The sequence below is a fragment of the Pinus tabuliformis genome, chromosome 8 (assembly GCF_031772625.1).
Source record: "Pinus tabuliformis cultivar Carrire ecotype Pingquan chromosome 8, CPIR1, whole genome shotgun sequence".
NCBI lineage: Eukaryota > Viridiplantae > Streptophyta > Pinopsida > Pinales > Pinaceae > Pinus > Pinus tabuliformis.
Window position 1 is genome coordinate 909,357,049 of NC_142294.1, and position 22,846 is coordinate 909,379,894.

General features: G+C 35.2%; 1 protein-coding gene across 1 annotated transcript; it reads right to left on the minus strand.

Annotated features, from left to right (window-relative positions):
* Positions 1-21,516: 21,516 nt before the first annotated feature.
* LOC149238483 (uncharacterized) lies at positions 21,517-22,138 on the minus strand. Its single transcript, XM_089366991.1, has 2 exons — positions 21,737-22,138; positions 21,517-21,640 (listed from the first exon to the last, which is right to left on the minus strand). Exons 1-2 carry the CDS (start codon positions 22,099-22,101, stop codon positions 21,538-21,540), a joined length of 468 nt encoding a protein of 155 aa, XP_089223117.1. The 5' UTR covers positions 22,102-22,138; the 3' UTR covers positions 21,517-21,537.
* Between the last annotated feature and the right edge of the window lie 708 nt (positions 22,139-22,846).

The following is a 22,846-nucleotide window of genomic DNA, read 5'->3' on the forward strand; positions in this document are numbered from 1 at the left end:
ATTGAAGCAACATGTTGGATAAAGTTGAATGCGTTAGAAGAGGCTATGAAGAAGCACAATATTTCAATAGGAAATGGACATGCTCTATCAACCCAAGACATGCGTAAATGTACAGACAATTGGATACTTGATTCAGGAGCTTCACATCATATGACTCCTTGTCAAGACTTGCTTCCCTCTACATCTCATAACAACATCTCACAAATTGCAATTGGTGACTCTACACAACTTGAAGTCTTGGGATTGGGAACTGTATAGATGACACATGGGTGAATTAACAATGTGCTCCTAGTCCCTGAAATTTCCACAAATTTATTGTCCATTTATCAGATTTGTCATTCTAGTAATAGGAAAATTGTAGAGTTTTCTCCAAATGAAGTAGTCATTAGATAGCTACATGATCCTGCAATTGTTGTTTCTATTGGAAAAGTTTATCATGCTTATAGATTATATAATTTTGTCTACTTCGAGCCTTCCTCTGAATCTTATTTTACGTTTCATGTCGATTCATTGAGTAAGCTTTGGCATGAAAGCTTTAGTCATCTCAATTATAGATATTTGCAGCAAATGTACACTCAAAATTTGGTTTCAAATCTTCCTAAGGTTTCATGTATTGATGGAGTATGTGAAAGTTGTGCCCTTGGAAAAAAACACCAAGATCCCTTTCCTAAAGGGAAATCCTCAAGAGAAAAAGAACCTCTTGAGTTGGTGCATAGTGATTTAATGGCATTTTCAACTCCTTCTTTTTCAGGGGCCAAATATGCATTAACTTTTATTGATGATTTTTCATGGTACTCTTGGGTGTATTTTCTCAAGTACAAGAGTGAAGTCTTTGCAACCTTCAATACATTTAAAGCTCTTTCTAAGAAACAATATTCATGCTCCATTAAAAATCTACGCACAAATAATGGGGGGGAATATGTCAGCAAGGCATTTCAATTTTTTTCCAAATAACATGGCATTCTTCATCAACATTTTGTTCCCTACACCCCTAAGCAAAATGGTGTAGCTGAACGAAAGAATAGAACACTTAAGGAGATGGCTAATTGCATGATTCATTCCAAGAACTTGGCAGCTACTTTTTGGGTTGAAGCAGTTAATTATGTTAATTACATTCAAAGCAGGATGCCTCATAAGGCAGTTCAAAATATGACTCCAATGGAAGCTTGGGCATAAGAGAAGCTTGATGTATCTCCTTTCAAGGTATTTGGTAGTCTTTCTTGGGCATCAATTCTAGATGAAAAACACAAAGCCACGGAAAATAAAATTCAGCAATTGATATTTGTTGGTCACTGTGAGGACATAAAAGCTTATAAACTCTTTGATCCTAACTCTATGGAAGTTTTGTTATGAATAGATGTTCATTTTGATGAAAATATCAGTTCAGGATCATCTTCTTACCCTACTACCTCATCTTCAATTGTTGATTATGGTTCTAATCATTGTGATGCTTTTATATATTTGGCAGAAGAAGAAAGCTCTACTGAAGTTCCTCATCCAGAAGAAAATCTTCCACAGTAACAACTAAACTCGTGTAGGAGTAACTTGTTCTGGATAATTCCTTGAGGAGGAGTCTTCGTTAGAGAAAGCGTCCTAATAGATTTGGATATGATGCAGCTGATTTTAGTTATCTAGCCTCAAATCAACCACAGTATGAAGGAATCTCCCTTTTAAGTCATGCCATTTTAGAGGATCCACAATAATTTTTTGATGTTATTGGAAAAACTGAGTGGGAAGTTGCCATGACAAAATATTATTCTTCTTTGATGAAGAATCATACTTGGGATCTTGTTCCTCTTCCAAAGGGACACAATTTAGTCTGTTGCAAGTGGGTCTACAGAACCAAATATGCAACAAATGAATCTATAGAAAAACATAAGACACATCTTGTGGCTAAGGGATTTTCACAGTTTGAAGGAATTGACTATTCTGAGACTTTCGCTCATGTCGCTAAGATGGATTCTATTCTTATTGTGGTTTCTCTTGCAACCTCCCAAGGCTAGCCAATTTACCAGATGGATTTTAAGAGTGCTTTTCTGCATGGTCATCTACATGAGGATATTTACATGGAGAAACCCCCTCGTTTTCTGTAGGATCCTTTACTTGTCTGCAGGCTTAGGCGATCTTTGTATGGTCTCAAACAAGCTCCTAGATCTTGGTATGAGAACATGGATAATTTTCTACTTTCCTCAGGGTTCAATCATTGTCACTTTGATCCAACAATATACACTAAAAGATAGGGCTCTAATTTATTGATTCTAGTTTTGTATGTGGATGATTTGATCCTCATAGGGAGTTATTCATCTATGATTCAAAATGTTAAGGAAGCATTGATGGGACAGTTTATTATGACAAATCTTGGTCTTCTACACTACCTTCTTGGCATGCAGGTTCATCAATATTCAAATGGAATCACCATCTTCCAGCAAAATTATGCTCTTGATTTACTCCAGAGTTTTGGGATGGCTAATTGTAAGCCTTCACCTACTCCTTTTTAGTTCGGTGTTATTCTTACTGCTAGTTGCACCACTCCTAGGGTGGATCCTACATTGTATCACCAACTTATTGGTAGTCTACTTTATTTGACACACACTTGACCTGACATTGCCTATGTATTCGGACTAGTATCTAGATTTTCTTAGGATCCTCATCAGAGTCATTGGAAAGCAACAAAGGATATTCTCAGATATATTCAAGGAACTTCCAATTTTGGCATTCAGTATACTGCTGGTTTTCCTGAGCTTGTAGGTTTCACTGATTTTGACTGGGCTAGATTAGTGGATGATTGGAAATCTACCTCTGGATTTGTTTTTTGTCTTGGATTTGCTTCAATTGCATGGCCCTGCAAGAAACAATCAATAATTGCATTATCTACGACAGAAGTTAAGTATAGAGCTGTAGTTCTCGCAAGTCAAGAAGTTCTTTGGCTATGACAATTATTGCTTGAGTTTGGAATTCAACAAGATCAACCTACTCTCTTATGGTGTGATAATCAAAGTGCAATACAAATTTCTAGAAATCTTGTGGAGCATCAATAGACAAAACACATTGAGATTCATATGAACTTCATTTTCCAACTTATTCAAGATGGTGTTCTCAACCTGGAATATGTACCTACTGAAGAAAAAATAGCAAATATTTTTACAAAGTCCTTGGCATCACAAAGGTTTCTTTAGTTACGACATATGCTTGGAGTAAAGGAAGTTGTCCTTGGGGGTTCATCTTGAGTCCTCCTTCCTTTATCTCTTCATTTTATTTCCTTCTTTATTTCTTATGAAATGTTGTACATGGGTACCTAAAAAGGCCTAGTTATCGAGACCCATTCTTTGTGTTCTTTTTTCTTTATTTTCCTCCCTACGTTTCGTTTATGGGGGGTTGTTAGAGTTCCAATAAATATTGAAACTTGTAAGCTTACATAGCGATCTTATCATCTGCGTTGTTAGTCTTATCCTTATCTATTGAGTCAGTGGTCTTATCTTCTAGCTATTGTTAGAAGCCTTTATTGTTCCTATAAATTATGCTCATGTATAGCTCATTTTCTCAAGCAATGAAGTGTGTTTTCTCTTCGTTCTTCATCTTGTGATCTCTTGGTAGAAGGATTGTTTATATTTGCAATTTGATCATTGGGTATTTCAATACTCTTTCACTTCTTTCTTTCTTTTTTTCAAAAAAAGAAAAAACCCCATAGGGAACATTAGATATAGCCCAACAAACCAACAACCAATCATTACAATGTGGGTCAAAAAACCCCAACATAAATCTAAAAGAAAAAAGGGTGCAACACCCACAAACAACGATATAACCGGAAGATGCTCTAATTAGCTTGGACGTGCCTAAAGATGCTCAGATAGGCCTCACCACATGCACACGTGCAAAATAGTAAAAAAAAAAACAACTAGAAGTTGCTTTGATGGGCTTGGATGCACTTGGAGATGCCTTGACAAGCCTCATCACACACATATATGCTAAGTAGTCCATCAAGGCTAAAACCCCTTGAAAAACAAGCCCAAAAACAGGATGCATGAAAACAAGCCGAAATGCTCTAAGAAAATTGGTGCAAACCCCAAATCCAACATCCCCTAACTGTAACAGCCTTGGTTCAAAATCCATGTGAAAATATAAGGCCATGGTCATGGGACACATATTCCAAGTTGAATGGTGGGAAAAACATCCTAGTGGGTGTTCACTTCGGTTTATTATGGCTAAGGAAATTGGAAAATGAAACGGCAAAGGAAAAATGACATTTTTGGCACATTTATTTATGAAAATAATGGAAATTAGGAGAAAATGAAGGTGAAAGGTCACATGATGCATGTGAGGAAGAAAATTAAGGAAAATAATGGAAATTGAAGAAAATAGAGCCCTCATTGATAAAAAGGCTTTTGAGGATTAATTGGTAAGATTTTGACGGTTTTGTTGGAGCTCTCTTCTATTCTCTCTCTCTCATGCTCTTGGATACTTAGAGTTTTCTTGGAGCACTCTTGGAGAGTGTGACATACTTAGAGTTTTGGAGAAAGAAGGAAAAGGAAGAGAAGGAAAGTGCAAGTGGACATCGGGATCAGTAGCTACATTGGTTTTTGCTTGCAGATACATGTTTTTTATGCAATGTTATGTACAGGGTGGTACAGATAGTGTTGTACGAATATTGCATATGCAATGTTAGGTATAGATGATGCTATGTACATGTTGGATATGTGGTGTTGTGTACATATAATTTGTATTGTGCTCATGATGGATATTTGGTGTTGTGTGCATGTTGGATATGCAGTGTTGTGTACATAGGGTGCTATGTACATGTTGTATATGCAATGCTATGTACATATGGTGTTCTGTGCATGTTGTACGTTTAGTACTATGTACATATGGTGTTGTGTGCATGATTGTACATGTGGTGCTATATACATGTTGTACATATGGTGTCGTGTGCAGGTGGTGTTGTGTACCTGTGGTGTCATGTACATGTCATGAATTTGGTGCTGTGTACATTTGTCATTATGTACACGTTGTACAGATGGTACGATGTACATGTGGCATTGTGTACATGTTGTGCAGGTGGTGTCGTGTACATGTGATGATGTGCACCTGTTGTGCAAGTGGTGCTTTGTACAGGTGGTATTGTGTACGTTTTGTACATATGGTACTAGTGTACATGTGGTATTGTGTGCATGTCATACATGTTATGTTGTGTACATGCAGTACTATGTATGTGCATTGTGTAGTTGATGTATCGTGATACGTGTACTCATTGTGTTGTATTCTTTGTAGTACATGTATTGTGTTGTGTTGTACCCTGGATGTAGGTATATGTATGTGTTGTGTTGTACCTTGGGTGTATGTGCATGTATTGCATGATGTTGTATGTCGTGTGTGGTGGTATGTGTGTGATGCACACTATGTGTATGTGCACATGGTTGAGGAGAAGGCACTGGGTGTTTGTCAGGAGTGGAAACCGAACTTGTGCACATACGAAATAAGGAGAAAGGTAGAAGCTAAGGATTTATTGAACGATAAGTATCAGTATTTTATTTCAGTTTTATTATGCATGTGATTTATGATTCTAGTCTATGATGATTGCATGTGATTCATGATTTTTATCTATGATGGTTTTGTTTTGAGATAACCTGATGTGATAATTTTATATATGTTGATTTGGTCAAAGATGCTAGTTTGATTTGTTGTGACAGGAAGTAAACAAAATTGCAAGTGTACCTTATTGACGAGCTACCAATGAGGTATGATGTGAATTTATTTCAAATTATTTTAAATCTAATGGAAATTATGTGCTTGGTACAATAATGCATGAACATGCCCGATTGGGTGGTTGAAATTGATTGCAAGAAATTGAAACAACAAAAGGAATTGGAAAATGCAGCAGTATGCTGGTAAAGCACTTCAGGAGTAGGGCTATTGTGGGACACTGGTACCCAATAGTGTCCACTGATTTCCATGAGCATGATATGATAAATATGATAGTTTTAAGGCAGGGTCATACCTTAGTTTTTGTATCTTCCGATGCGAGGAAGTCTTGCCAAGGGATGGACTACCCAGGATGGGGGTGCCAACAGAACTTGGAAGATGTGTGATTGCATGGAAGGGGGTGACTAGATTTCTCGAAGGACTATGTAGCAGAGAAGGGAAGGTCGGGGATATATTTGTTTTGGTCATTAGCATTTCCAGATGGAATCAAATGCACATTGGGAGTGTACCCTGGAACAATGAGCCGGTAATTGTTCACTGAGAGGACAAGTGGTGCAGGATTATAGCACTAGACATTGGATGCAGATTTGACCTTGCACTGGATTCTAGACTTTCTAGAAACGAGGTGAATCCTGGTATTTCTTTGAGGGTGGAGGTGTGAGCCTCTGGATTCCTTTGTTGCAGATGCAAGCATCGTATCCTTTTATTTTCTAGTTGAGAAAATGTGCATATGTGTATATTATTGTAAATATTGTATCGAGCTGGATTTATAAAGCTCCATAGATAGTATGATTATTTGTTGGGTGAAGCAAATGTGTATGTGTATATATGTGGTTATTATTGTAAATATCGTAATGAGTTGTGTTATAAAGCTCCAATAAATGATATGTTTGTCATGTTTTAGCAAATGTTCATTGTAAATACTACAACGAGCTATGCTATAAAGATCCATGGGCAGTATGTTTTGTTTTCAGCAATCTTGTTGGTTATATGTGTCATTGAACACCGAGGACGTTGTTCCCCCAAGGGGGAGGGTTCTGTAACAACCCTGGTTAAAAATCCACGTAAAATTATAAGGCCACAGTCATGGGACATGTATTCCAAGTTGAATGGTGGGCAAAACATCCTAGTGGGTGTTCACTTCCGTTTATTATGGCTAAGGAAATTAGAAAAAGCAATGGCAAAGGAAAAATGGTATTTTTGGCACATTTAATTATGAAAATAATGGAAATTAGGAGAAAAGGAAGGTGAAAGGTCACAAGTTGCATGTGAGGAGGAAAATGAAAGAAAATAATGGAAATCGAAGAAAATAGAGGCCTCATTGGTAAAAGGCTTCATAGGATTAGTTGGTAATATTTTGACAAGTTTTGGTGGAGCTCTCTTCTATTCTCTCTCTCTCTCATACTCTTGGATACTTAGAGTTTTCTTGGAGAAATATTGGAGAGTGTGGCATACTTAGAGTTTTGGAGAAAGAGGGCAAAGGAAGAACAAGAAAGTGTAAGAGCACATCGGGATCAGTAGCTATAACGGGTTTTTCTTGCAAGTACTGAGTTGTATGTGTGTTTTCCTCACTATTTTTGGCATGCATGGCACATACATGTGGTTTCTTGGTTATGATCTGTCATTGGCATGGAGGACTTATTGGATTAACAATGGATTTGCTTAGCCTTTCCATTTCCTAGATAGACATGGTGTTGTGGGTTCATTTCTTTGTTTTGTTTTGGTTGGTTCTCATGTTTCCTTTAGCTTGGGTTGAGTTATTATTTCTTGGAGCCTTGGTTGGAAAAACACTCTTGAAGCCCTATAATGGCTTGGATTGAGTTATTAACCCTGGAGCCTTGGTTGGACAAATGCTCTAGAAGCCCTGTAACATCTTGGGTTGAGTTACTAGTCCTGGAAGCCTTGGTTGGACAAATGCTCTGGAGCCCTTGGTGGGTTGAGTTACTAGTCCTAAAGCCTTGGTTGGACAAATGCTCTGGAGCCCGATAGTTGTTGTGGGTTGAGTTACTAGTCCTAGAGCCTTGGTTGGACAAACGCTCTGGAGCCCAGTAGTAACCGTGGGTTGAGTTACTAGTCTTGGAAGCCTCGGTTGGAACGAATGCTCTGGAACCCTAGAAGGTTTGGGTAGAGACCAATTTGATGATGGTTTTGTGATGTATGATCGTGAGGTGGAATCACTATTTGATGGGTTGAGGTGGTTGGCCTCTGGAAGCCCTGGATGGTTCTGGATTGATCTATTTTATGAGATCCCACATTCATGCTTGGAATATTGCATGGGGGTGAATGGTTGTAGAGAGATTTGGCTTAGCCATTCTATGGTCGGGTGGAACATGGTAGTCCCATACTAGGTTGGCTTTTGCATCCTTAATATGAGGTTATTTCTCCTTGTTATCTCATGAGTATTATACTAGTTTATATGTGGATTATATGGTTGTTGTATCATTGGTATTTATGTTGTTATTATGTTGGTTATGTATGTGTTTTATGACAGTATCTATGTATGGCTCCCATCATGTTCTTACTTGTATATGAATGAACAATGTATCTATGGACTAATGGATGAAACTGCAGCTAGAGTGACAAGGAAACAATGCCTCATAGAAAATCTTAGATAAGTATGATACCCCTATGCTCAGATTTGTTATTTACACATGTAGATTACATATTCGTGATATGTTTGGCGAAACACCTATCATGGCTAGTAGGGGTTTAGTCAAGGTCTTACTCAAGTTATTACAATAGCATTGTTATTTCCATGTTATCTTACGAGTGTAAAGGTGTCATTCAATTCTTGGCAGTGACCTAGGCTCTAGGCCTAAAAATGTGGCTTAAATCTCGGGGACGCTAGCACATAACTGAGCAAAATAGTCCCTGGATACTGGCTTGCAGACCTGTGAGAGCGTCCAAAGGTCCCTAGACATTGGCATGCACATAGCATGAGAGATTCCAAAGATCAAGTGGTCCAAAAGCTAAGTGGGACCCAGGGGCTGGTTGGAAGCAAGGTTGGATTGGCTCCTGAGGGTCCTAATGTTGATGTTGAATGTATGTATGGTATGTTTCCGTCAGTTCCACTTCCTTAACATGACTTAGGAGGTTGAATCATATCATAGTGGCCTCTCGGTGCATGTTTATCTCGGCTGGACAGTTGCTTGGGTAGATGTGGGAGGAGGGTGTTACACTAATAGGGAAATGACATCAAGGAACCCTGGGCAACAAGTAGCAGGCCATGAAGCCTAGCAAGTAGCCAATGACGTCTCCAAAAAACCGACTAATGGAAGCAAAAGCATAGGGAATAGATGACGATGAAAAGAGCTCCACATAGAGAGAGTACCTACATAAGAAACATGATGTCTGCTAAGGAAAAAGAAAAAGGCCTCCGACCACAATTGTAGTCGATGCGTCAATGGAGGGTCTTAGGCAACGAAGGCACAAACAGGGCAACAACAAAACTCCAAAAAAAAAACTCAGACCTGGAGAAATACACCAATGATAGTAGGGGGGGGACTCTGGTGAATCCACACACAAATAATAATAATAAATAAATAAATAAATGTAAAAAAAATAAAAATAAAAATTGTATTTATATGGATAATTTTTTTTAAGTTAAATAGGCAAGATGTAACTAATACACATTTCCATTATTGTTAAAAAAATATTAAAAAAGGGGGAGGCAAGAGTTGGAGGGTTCTTATTGGCCCTGACGAAAAAATTGAAGCACAAATTGCATGGGCTCTGGGACACAAGGAAAACAATTAGGCATAATTTTTGGCTCTTTGGAAAGGCCTAGAATTAGCATTGGAAAGAAATTTATCTAATATTTTGGTTTTTGGTGATTCGATGTTAATAATTTGTTTGGTGGCCAAGGCTAGACATGTGTTAAGCTCTGATCTCCCATCTATCCTTCATGGATCCTCTTGTTATCCTTTCAATTTAAGCATTTAGAATTTATCCATGTTTATAGGCATCTCAATTCTATGGTTGATGCTTTCGCCAAACGTGGCTCAGCGATGACCCAAGGTCAAATAGAGTTGGATCATATAAATATGCTTACATCCCTTAACTATGTTAATTCCCAAATATCATTTTTTGAATTCAAATCCCAATCCAGCTAGAAATCCCTTGTGTCAGAAGGAGGAGATTCCCTTCTTTTGAAGTAATTGGTCCCAAGCTATTGTTGCAGTGTTAAGAAACTTTGGGATCTGGACTATTAGACTTGTCCAGCTTTGATTTTTAAACTTCTCCTCCATGTGTCTCTCCCCATCTCATAAGTGTTATGAATTCTCTCCCTCCTTGCGTTTATTGTGGTATCAACATTTATATCACCTTATGCAAGCCTAGTTTGAAGTCGATATGTCACTTGCATTTCCTTTTCATGTTGTGTAACTAAGTTAATTGTCCTGTGTGCTCATTTCCTAGTTCTCTCAACGTCCTCCGACAAAATATAGGTTGGATTCAGAATTGCATTCTCAGATGGGCTCATGGAAATGTCTAATTTTAGATTATAAAGGGGATTATGTGGCCTCTCAATATTTCCATGGTGAATTATGTTTGGTTGGTATTGCGGAATGGGAGAATTCCTCTAGAGTGATTAGGCTTTGGGTGCAACAATTTTCTCGTGGCATGGTAGATTCTCAACCCTCTTCAGACCACAACGCTATTAGTCAATTGATAATAAATAAAAACTGGTTGTGGTTGAGGCATTGAGGGTGGCAAGCCAACAACAAGATGAAATGGCTAAATGAGAACGTTAGTCCTCTTAGCTTCTCATGGAGGCAAAATTTCTTAGGATTCTAGGTAGCCTAGAAATTGCATTCAATGAACTTTATGATGAAGTTGTACCTCTTATGGCTAGGATTACTGCACTTCGGAATTCAATGGGTGGCAATGCATACAAAAATAATGGTGGTGTCAATTCCAGTGTTGTGCCTAACAAAAGGAGGTCTTAACGCCAACGAAGGAATAACACTCTTGGAAATGGCCTCTGTTGATGGGTTTTCTTTGGTTGGATCTTTTTGTTTATGGTCATGTCATCCAACTGCTTTATGTTGCAATGTAAATATTTCCTGGTTTTAGGGGTCTTTTGTAGAGTTATAAGTAGATACATCTTTATCCTAAAGAAGAAATAGAGTCTTAGTGCTAGCATTAATTTTGTATAGTAAAATGAATATTTGCATAGTTTGAAATAAAAAATACTATATAAAAAAATCTTGCCATAACCCAAATTTTGTTATATAAATCCCTATCCATTTCTTTTAAAAATAATACTAATTAAAAAATGTTATCACTTTAAAAATTAAATTCAAATTAAATAAAAAAATGGTTCAATTAAAAATTAAAAATTTAAAAGTAAAAATAAAATACAAGTTATTGCATGTGCAAATATATTAACCATTAGTTTAGTAGAGCTTCATTCTGCACTGAAGACTTTTCCATATTTGGTGAAGTAGAAGGTTTTAAAAAAAAAACTTGAGAATCATGAATTAATGAAATAGAAAAATATAGACAAGAAAGAATGAAATATACCTGCCCCATACATACATATACGCATCTAACTACTCTAGTATATTTGAATATGTATCTTTTGGAGTATATATCTTGCCTCTCCATAAAACAGGATCGTTTTGGATTTCTTTCCAAATTTTAAATTGTTATCTCATCTAAAACTTTAAAATGATTGAATATCCATATCTCTCCAAAATATCTAACATTTACCATACATAAGTTAATTATTTTCGAGGTTTCCTTCATGCTTGTGCCTTGTGCGGGAATATTCAAAGATTAGGAAAGTAATGATGATAAAATATGAATAGATATATTACTGGAGTCTTTAGCTAATGGAAAATTAATCTCACAAAAAAGAATAGTGAAAAGTTTAAATTCTCACACATATATATTCATGAATTTATTTATCGTAATCGTAAAAATGAAAAGCTAAATTCTCTGTCCATGGGCATTCTTTTTCTCGTAATAAAAAATAACAAATATAATTTTAAAAATAAAATATTACAATGTTATAAAATAAAATATGACAATGTTATAATTTATTTATTACGTACTTGTATTTTATAAAAAAATAAAATACATTGATTATTTAATATTAAAAGAACATTATAATTGCCTATAGTTTGATATAAATAATGTGTGATTAAAAAGAGCTTTTCACTTTCGTATTTAATGTTTCTTGATACTTATAAATTTATAATTAAAATAGACGTCGAATAGTTTAATAAAATAAATAAATGTAAAATAGTTTAATAAAAGACAAGTTTCATTACACATATTTTTTAACCAAAATTTTATTTAAATAAAATTTTATTATTTTCAATTAGATATTTTTTTTTTCCATGATTTTTTTATCCATATATCTATATTCATATATTTATAACAAAATTTACAAATTTTTACATATAATTTATAACATCTTTTGGTCAGAATTATTTTTATTTTGTTGATAAATGGGATTTTGGAAGCTCAATAACATTTTGAATGAATAACTTGAGTAATAATAATATTGGTTTTTTTAATATTATATTATGAAATTTCATAATTTAAGAAGGAACACCAGAAACGAATTCCAACCTCCCGGTAGTTAAGGACAGTTAAAACAGTTACACTTTTCTTCTTGAAGATAAAAGGAAATCTCAGTGGAAGAAAATGGGTTCAGTCTCTATTAGAAAAGGAAATAGAAGAAAAGCAATGGAAGGAGTATCCAGAGCTAGACTTGATCCAATGGATTGCCTTGTTACAAAAAGGATTCATAAGCTAGAAGATTGGACTGTAATCCTGAGGTCTGTAGTTTCATTCCAGCATCAATATGAACTGTTGCTTGTTGTTCTAGCGCAGAAGCTTAGGGGTAGAAGAGGATGTTATTGCCCTTCTTACGGTTTGGAGGAGAAGGTCTCACCTTGTCGAATTCAAGGAAATTTCATAGAACAGATAAGCATTTATGCTTGATCTTTAATCTGTAGTTTTGCATGAAAGAAACTTATTAAAGTTCCAAGTTGATGTTGTATCAATAAGCTCTATAACATGTGCCTGTTAATGTTCATAAGCTAAAATGATTTGGCATATACTTAGGGTTTATGTTTATATCATGTTAGTGCAGTTTGTTATGAAGCAAGTAAGTTTAGCATTTATATAAACTAGGCAATTAAAATTGGAGGAAAGAGACACAAAAGGGAAAACTATTAAAACCTTAACCCAATTAGAACCATGATTGCAAAAACTGTTTAACCTTGGAATATAGAAAATGTAACCCAGAAATAATAGAGCAAGGAAATAGAACAAGAGAAATGCTTGTAAGTTTGTAATGGGGTTGCATAGTAAATAATTTTGTGAAGGAAAACGAACATTAGGAATGCAATGTTAAAGAAAATTAGATGTTATTAGTTACAATGAAACTCAGAGTGAGTTCTGAATACACACGACCATAGTCAAGGGTTAGGATCGAGCCGCCGCCTTGGCAACAACTCAATCCAGTCCCCTACCCAGCTATGCGTATTTGGAGACCTGAGAGTTCATACACCCTACAGGTATTCAAGAGATTTAAAACTTAAATGTTAAGTGGGTATTAACTGTAGCCAACAAGAAAGCTATATATGAAAAACTAAAACTGGGATTGTTTAAAAGAAACCCGTTATGTATAAAGATCATTTAAGAACCTGCATGTCTACATAAATAAACCTAAAGGTTGCACACTTTTAAGTGGGGCAAATAAACCATGATAATCAACAACCAACGCTCAACACATATGCTACAGTAATAGACAAAGCGAGGCTCTTGCTATAAGCATCATAGCCTAGGATAAAGCCCACTCAAAGAAAACTATAACATCATAATCTAAACGAATATTTGAATCAACTGAAAAAGAGCTTGAAGACCATATCCACAGGATTGTGTAAGAATGGAACTACACACAGTAATTACTTTGGAATGAGTAAAACGGGAACCTCATACATAAGAGTTAAATTAAGTATCGGTCCAAAAGCTCGAAAACTGGGTGACACACGCACATATATATATAAAGCAACTCTGTCGCAGAAACTTTGCGTTCCTTCAGAGGCAAGAAGACTTAATTTAAACAAAGCAACCATTTATATAACTAATTCTTTCCATATCAGAAGTAATACCCTAAGAAAATATGCAGTCTAGCCTACATGTTGAAAAGTTGCAAGATATAGTTAACACCTAGAGAAAATAGGATATCGTAGCCTGGGAAATGTCAACCGAGATCTCGGTGAAAAGACTCCTGCAATTAGAAACCATGCCAAGGGTAAAACTTTAATTAAATTTAGAAGTTAAAACCGTGACAACAATATAATACGGCATGTAGAAAAAACACAAAAAAAATTACCTGGGTTCAAGTTTTCCGGAACCTGAGTCTTTGTTCCCAAATCCTGAGCTTAGGGACACTGCTTCATCGGAGCAGTGCAGTTCACCAAAGGAGGAGCACCTGCAACACGACATCCTAAGATGATTAAGATATTATAGATTAGAAATAACTAGATTGAACTATAAACCAGAGGTAACAAGGACCCTAACAGATTACCTAAGAAGTTGATCATTCAAAATCTTGCAGAGGTTTAAAGGGGTGACAGAACCGAAATTCTTAGCAAATCCTAATGGTGGAGAAATGAACCATGTCATGAATACTGCAAGTCGACAGAAGAATACATCTAGCAACAGAGGAGTGAAAAACATCATGAGGGGTGCAGGTAGGCAAAAGAATTCATTTGATTCGCAGTGGTGGGACCCCCATTTGAGGCAGCAACAACATTGAGCTGCAAATCAGGGTCTGGGCAAAGAAGCGGAGGAGAAATGACCAAATGAAACCTCAAGCACCGTGACTAGAACCCTAACCAACCTCAAACATACCCTTGCCATAAGATTAAACTCTGAGGGATCGATGATCATCAAGCGCCCAGCTGTCTGCCGAGATGGGAGCCAGTGGTAAGGCATAAACCTTTCTCGACCCTTCGGATAAATGATCTAGGTTTAGTTAAGGCGTGGCTACTTAACCAATAATTGCCCCATTAAATTCAACTACAAATTTTAATGTGATAGTATGCCTTTCAGTAACATAAACATTTATCACTATTTAATTCGAATGCAAAATGATTAACATGTAAGGTGACCTTGCATAGGGGTTAGTGTAATTAATTTAAAAGGGGTTATCAAATATTTTTTTTTCTATTTTATTTATTGTATTTTACATAGTTATGAATATAGATGGAAAGTTAGGTTACATGTTACAAGTGGTATCAAAGCCACAAGTACAAACTTTGTGGCCTTGTGGTAAGAAGTGTTAATAACCAAGGAGCAAGAGAAAATCTTGAAATGTCTCTCAGATTGACAAAATATGAGGGATCCAAGTCCTACTGTAGACAACGAACAAAGGAAGGAGACAAGGCAACAACGGAGAGGTTCAATGGAAGTGGAGGAAACTCGAATGAATAATAATGAGGCAGAATCCAGGAATACTTCGGGGGTAGAGGACCTAAAAAGCCAAGAATTGAGTTACAAAAAATAGTTGAAAAATAGTCAAAAATGTCAGTTATCAAGTATGAAATTTAAAACCTCATGGTTGGTACAATTGGCCACAAGGGAAAAATATAGAGTAACAAACAAGGTAGATAATTTCCCTGTGGAAATTGCAGAGCAGCCTACAAAAGTAAATCTAAACATATTGCCTTTCGGTTCTTATGATGTATTAATTGGAATGGATTGGCTGGAAGGACACTGGTCCTTAGTGAATTGTAAAGATAAAACCACCAATTTCCTCATCGAAGAAGGAAATAGATAGGAGATACAAGACATCAAAAGAAATATTAAGTTGCGGTCAATCATTGCTAACGAGTTAAAGAAGTGTATCCATAAGAGTTGTCAAAAATACGCAGTACAGGTTGGATATACTAACTCGAAGGATAAATTCGCAGCTTTGGAAGAGATATCGATTGTCCAAGAGTTTATTGATGTATTTCCAAAAGACATACCTAGATTACCTCCAAAGAGAAGTATTGACTTCACCATAGAACTTATTCTTGGAGCTACCCCGATGTCCAAGGAACCCTATCGTATGAGTATTCCTGAGTTAACTGAACTCAACATGCAGTTACAAGAATTACTTGATAAAGGGTACATTCGACCAAGTATATTGCCTTGGGGAGTGCCAATATTAATTGTCAAGAAGAAAGATGGAACGTTCAAACTTTGTATTGACTATAGATAGTTAAACAAGTTAACCATTAAAAACAAATATCCATTACCTCGAATAGATGACTTGTTTGACCAGGTCAAAGGCGCCACCGTGTTCTCTAAAATTGATCTGCGATCAGGTTATCATCAAATCCGCATTAAAGATGAGGATGTATGTAAAACAACGTTTAGAACACGTTATGGCCACTATGAGTTTATTGTATTACTGTTTGGGTTGACTAATGCTCTGAAAACCTTTATGAGTTTGATGAATGGAATTTTCCATCCCTACTTGGATAAGTTTGTCCTAATTTTTATTGATGATATTCTAATTTATTCTAGGAATACAACAAAGCATGTTAATGTGTATCACTTTTTCCCTTTTTGTGGCAAGGAAGTTTTATAAAAATAAATGGAGTTGGAATGTTTACTCTTAAATTCACAAAATCATCAAAAACTAGGTGGTGGTGAAAGAAGACAAAACATGTCATTTTAAATTCAATTTCATGTCATATTTTTTCTAAAATTTAATATAAAATTTTTATCTAATTTATTCATTTTCTTTAAAAGGTATCATTAGTATTTTACATAAATTTTTAAGTAGTGACAAAACCGCGACCCCCCATTTCTCTATTGATTTATGTTTTTTAATTCCAATTTCTTTAAGAGATGTGTTGTAAACATTCTAAAGATTGCTAAACAAATTTAAAAATAAAAAGTAAGCATATTTTTTAATTATTATTAAAATACTAGTAAAAATGATCATATTTTCGTATATATAAAACCGCGACCCAAGAAACTACCCTTTCAAGTTTATAAAATCATTTTTTTTAATAGAAATTTGAAAATAACATATAACAAAATGTTAAAATTATTTTTTGAAATTTTTTAAAATATATTTTATATTTTTTATAATAAAATTTTTAATTATGATTATAATAACGTATTTTATATTATTCAAAATATAATATATAAAATTATTTGTTTAGAAATTCTACTTCTATTTTTATATATATATATATATTTAAGGAGTTTTAGCATTTCATTTAACTTTACATCAAGTTATTTATATTTTGTGAGTGATTAACCATAGCTTTTACGAATATTTACTATCAGTTGACTTATTTGCAAATTTAGTATTTACTTTTTATAACATTATTTATATTTTCTAAACCCATTAAATAGGTTCACTATAGCTTTTACCAAAATTTATTGTGAGTTAGCTTTGTTACAAATTTAGCATTTATTTTTTATAATTAACAAGTATGAAACTCAACTCATTTAATTGATATTTTTATATTATTTTTTTTTAATTTTTATCTTTTTTTATTTGAGTACTTTTTTGCTTTTGCCATATAATGAGACACATTAACATGCTTTCAGGAAGATGGTTCTCCAAACTTTAAGAGAGAATCAACACTACGCCAAATTTAGCAAATGTGATTTTTTGAAGGAATAGATACAATATTTGGGGCAAGTGATATCCTCCGAAGGTGTTGTGGACCTGAAAAGATAAAAACCATTTTAAATTGGCCTGTTCCTAAAAATGTAGCAAACATCTGGTCCTTTATGGGTTTGGCAAGCTACTATCGTCGATTTATTGAAGGGTTTTCTAGGGTTGCGTACCCTATGACATCACTACATAAAAAGGGGAAAGATTTTAAGTGGACAACAAAATGTCGACTTAGTTTTGAAAGATTAAAAAAATTGTTAACATCTTCCCCAATTATTAAAGTAGCTGATCCAAAGAGGGACTTCATCGTTTTCACATATGCCTGGCAATAAGGAGTTGGGGGAGTTCTGATGTAGGATGGTAATGTGTTGGCTTATGAATCGAGGAAGCTCAAGGAGCATGAGCAACGATATTTAGCTTACGACCTAGAGTTTACTGCAATAATACATGCCTTGAAGGTATGGCACCATTACCTATTGGGGAAGAGATTTGTGCTTATGACGGACCATAGTAGTTTAAATAATTTATTTAAGCAACCCAATTTAAATGCGTGCCAAGCTCGATGGACAAAATTTCTGAGCGAATTTGACTTCGATATAAAACACCTTAAAGGCAAGGAAAACTGAGCAGTAGATGCTTTAAGCAGAAAAGTTTAGTGTGTATTCGAAATTCGATACCATCATGTGGAGTTTGATGTAACAGAGTAGCTTAAGGAGGCCGCTCTTAAGGATTATGAATATAAATTTTTATGGCAGCAAACTATGTAGATGCAAAACTTAAGAAAAACAAGTGAGTATAGCATTGATGATCGGGAACTGTTGAACTTCAAAGGAAGAGGGTATGTTCCCAATTAGCTAAGTTTCAAGCAAATGTTGTTGGATGAATTTCACCGAAGTCCTTATCCTGTGCATCGAGGTTATTAGAAGCTATTTTCTGCAATAAAAAAAAGAAGAAGGTATTTTTGGCCTGGAATGAGGAAGGACATCATGTTATATTTGGCTAAGTGTTTGGAATGCCAACAGGTTAAAGATGAACATCAACATCCGATTGGATTACTTCAACCGCTCCCTATACCTGAGTGGAAATGGGAAATGATTACATTGGACTTCATAACTGGACTTCCGAAAAGATGGAAGAAGAATGACTCCATCATTGTTGTGGTGGACAAACTGAGAAAAATTGCTCATTTTATACCTATAAAGTCCACTTACAAGACTATGGAAATAGAAGACATCTTTATGAGGAAGATCTTTCGGTTTCATGGTATGCCAAAAGTAGTAATCAGATAGAGATGTAAAATTTACATCTACATTTTGGAAAGCTTTTTTTATAGGGCTAGGTACTCAGATCCAATTTAGCACTGCTTACCATCCTCAGATGAATGGACAAATAGAATGGGTCAATCAAGTGTTGGAAGACATGTTCTGAATGTATGTGATGCAACAACCAACCAACTGGGAGGATTACCTCAATTTGGTTGAGTTTTCTTATAACAATATCTACCACGAATCGTTAAAGATGATCCCTTATGAAGTGTTATACGGAAGGTGTAGGACTCCCGCTGGATGGCATAACCGAAGGATAAAATGATCTTAGGACTTGAACTGTTAGCTGAAATAGAACAGAAAGTGAAGAAAGTTCTACAGAACTTGAAGGCAACTCATGAAAAACAAATAATATATGCAGATAAAAAGCAAAGTTTCAAAGAATACCAAGTCGGGGATCATGTTTATGTCCAGATAAAACCCAAGAAGAGCACTTTACAGTGGGGTACTTGTGCTAAATTGGCACCCTGCTATTGTGGCCCTTTTTAAATTTTGGGAAGGGTAGGACCAGTAGCTTATTAGCTTTCTCTTCCTCATCACATAAAAGTACATAATGTGTTTCACATATCCCTCTTAAAAAAATATGTGTATGATGGCAGACATATTATTAATTGGTAAGATGTTCAAGTAAGTATGTGTGAATTTGAAGTTATATTATAGCTCGTTAAAAAAAAGTAACTAAGGGTGATAATGGTGTTTTGACAGGTCGAACCAGATGGGGAGTTTTTGTAGAACCCCTGCATATTCTCGATCGGAGAGAAACAACGTTGTGGAAACGAGTTATCACCCAAGCTTAAGTGCAACGGAAGCACTTTAGCCCGGAGGAAGCTACTTGGGAAGATGAAAGTCTACTAAGACAAGCTTATCCTTTTCTGTTTCATGAGCTACAGTAAAACACCGAGGACGGTGTTCTACTTAGGGGGGAGATGTAACATCTAGTTAACAGTCAGAACTATTTTTATTTTGTTGATAAATGGGACTCTGGAAGCCCAATGACATTTTGAATGAATAACTTAAGTAGTAATATTATTGTTTATTTTTATATTATATTATGAAATTTTAGAATTGAAGAAGGGAGACTGGAAACGAATTCCAATCTCTAGGCAGTTAAAGAAGGTTAAAACAATTACACCTTTCTTCTTGAAAATAAAAAGAAACCTCAGTGGAACAAAAGGGGTTTATTCTATATTAAAAAAGGAAGTAGAAGAAATGTAACGGAAGGAGTATCCATAGCTCAACTTGATCCAGTGGATTGCCCTGTTACAAAAATGAATCAGAAGCTAGAAGATTGGATTATAGTCATGAGGTCTATAGCTTGATTCCAGCATCAATAAGAATTTTTGCCTGTTGTTCTGGAGTAGAAGCTCGGGGGTAGAAGAGGACGTTATTTCCCTTCTTACGGTTGGGAGGAGAAGGTCTCACCCTATCAAATTCAAGGAAATTTCATAGAATAAGTATTTATGCTTGATCTTTAATCTGTAATTTTTGCATGAAAGAATACTTATTAAATTTCACAGTGGAAGTTGTATCAATAAACTCTATAACCTATGCTTATTAATGTTCATAAGATAAAATGATTTGGCATATGCCTAGGGTTTATGTTTATATCATGTTGTTGCAGTTTGTTATGAAGAGAGTAAGTTTAGCATTTATGTAAACTAATCAATTAAAAGTGGAGCAAAGAGACAGGAAAGGGAGAAATGTTAAACCCTGAACCCAAACAGAACCATGATTGGAAAAATTGTTTAACCTTGGAATATAGAAAACCATAACCCAGAAAATCGCAGAGCAAGGAAATCGAACAAGAGAAATGCTTGTAAGTTTGTAATGTGGTTGCATAGTAAATAATTTTGTGAAGGAAAACAAACATTAGGAATGCATTGTTAAAGAAACTGAGATGTTATTAAGTTACAGTGAAATTCAGAGTAAGTTATGGATACACACGACCATAGTCAGGGGTTAGGATCGAGCCATCGCCTAGGCATCAACTCAGTCCCGGGCTATGCATATTTGGAGACCTGAGAGTTCATACACACTACACGTATTCAAGATACTTAAATCATAAATAATAACTAGGTATTAACTGTAGCCAACAAGAAAGTTATAAATGATAAAACTAGAACTCGAATTGTTTAAAAGATTAACTCTTTATGTATAAAATATCATTTAAGAATCCACATGTCAACATAAATAAATCTGAAGGTTGCACGCCACATTTTAAATGGGGAAAATAAACCATGATAATCAACAACCAACGCTCAACGCATATGCTATAGTAATAGATAGAGCGAAGCTCTTGGTATAAGCATCATAGCCCAAAATAAAGCCCATTCAAAGAAAACTATAACATCATAATCCGAATGAATTTCTGAATCAACTAAAAAAGAGCTTAAAGAGCATATCCACAGGACTCTGTAAGAATGAAACTACACACAATAATTACTTTGGAATGAGTAAAACGGGAACCTCATACATAACACTTAAATTAAGTATCGGTCCAAAAGCTCGAAAATTGGGTGACATAAATATATATATAAACATATAAAGCAACTCTGCAGCAGAAACTCTGCATTCATCCAGAGGCAAGAATAATTAATTTAAACAAAGCAATAGTTCATATAATTAATTCTTTCCATATCAGAGGTAATACCCTAAGAAAATACGCAGTCTAACCTACATGCTGAAAGGTTGCAAGATGTAGTTAACACCTAGAGCAAATAAGATATCATAGCCTGGGAAATGTCAACCGAGACCCCGGTGAAAAGATTCCTGCAATTAGAAACCACGCCAAGGGTAAAACTTTAATTAAATTTAGAGGTTAAACTATGAAAACAGTATAATACGACGTGTAGACAAAACACAAAAATATTACGTGGGTTTGGGTTTTCCGGAACCTGAGACTCCGTTCCCAAATCCTGAGCTTGGGGGCACTGCTTCATCGGAGCAACGTGGTTCACCAGAGGAGGAGCACCTGCAACACGACATCCTAAGATGATTAAGAGCTTATAGATTCGAAAGAACCATATTGAACTGTAAACCAGAGGTAACAAGGACCCTAACGGATTACCTGAGCAGTTGATCATTCAAAATCTTGCAGAGGTTTAAAGGGGTGACATAACCAAAATTTTTAGCAAAATCCAATGGCGGAGGAATGAACCACGTCATGAATACTGCAAGTCGACAGAAGAATACATCCACCGGCGAAGGAGTGAACAACATCATGAAGGTAGCGGGTAGGCAAAAGGATTCATCTAGTTTATAGTGGTGTGACCCCCATTTGGGGCGGAAACAATGTTGAGTTGCAAAGCAGGGTCCAGGCGGAGAAGCAGAGGAGAAATGACCAACTGAAACCTCAGGCACCGCGACCAGAACCCCAACCAACCTCAAGCGTACCCTTGTCATTAGATTAAACTCTGAGGAATTGATGATCATCAAGCGCCGAGATGGGAGCCAGCGGTAAGGCACAAACCTTTCTCGACCCTTCAGATAAATGATCTGGGTTTAGTTAAGGCATGGCTACTTAACCAGTGATTTCCTCATTAAATTCATTTGCAAAGTTTAATGCAGTAGTATGCCTCTTGGTAAAATATACATTTATTGCTATTTAATTCGAATGCAAGACGATTGACAGGTAATGTGACCTTGCATAGGGGTCAAGTGTAATTAATTTAAAATGGCTTATCAAATATTTTCTTTTCTATATTATTCATGGTATTTTATATAGTTGGGAATATAGATGACAAGTTAGGTTACATGTTATATATTTATAGAACTAGCACAACTATATAAATTAAATGGTTGGTAAAGATGAGAGCATCAAAACACGTACTTCACGATATGTCTTACTTTACTAAAATTAAAAAATTCATAAAAACTAGCTAAATTATTCTATTTTAAATTATTATTATTATTATTATTATTATTTATAAAAAATAATATATATAATAAGTTAAATATATATATATACAACTATATAAATTAAATGGTTGGTAAAGATGGAAGCATCAAAATGCTTACTTCACGATATGTCTCACTTTACTAAAATTAAAAAATTCATAAAAACTAGCTAAATTATTCTATTTTAAATTTATTATTATTATTATTATTATTAGTTATAAAAAAATAATATATATAATAAGTTAAATATATATACATTTAAAAAAGATATAAAAATGAT

What these genes read in the sequence shown, in the direction of transcription:
- LOC149238483 (XM_089366991.1), bottom strand. Translation starts at nt 22,101, where the DNA reads ATGATCATCAATTCCTCAGAGTTTAATCTAATGACAAGGGTACGCTTG. An exon ending in TTGAATGATCAACTGCTCAG is followed by an intron (nt 21,641 to 21,736) that starts GTAATCCGTTAG and finishes GTCGTGTTGCAG; the next exon opens with GTGCTCCTCCTCTGGTGAAC.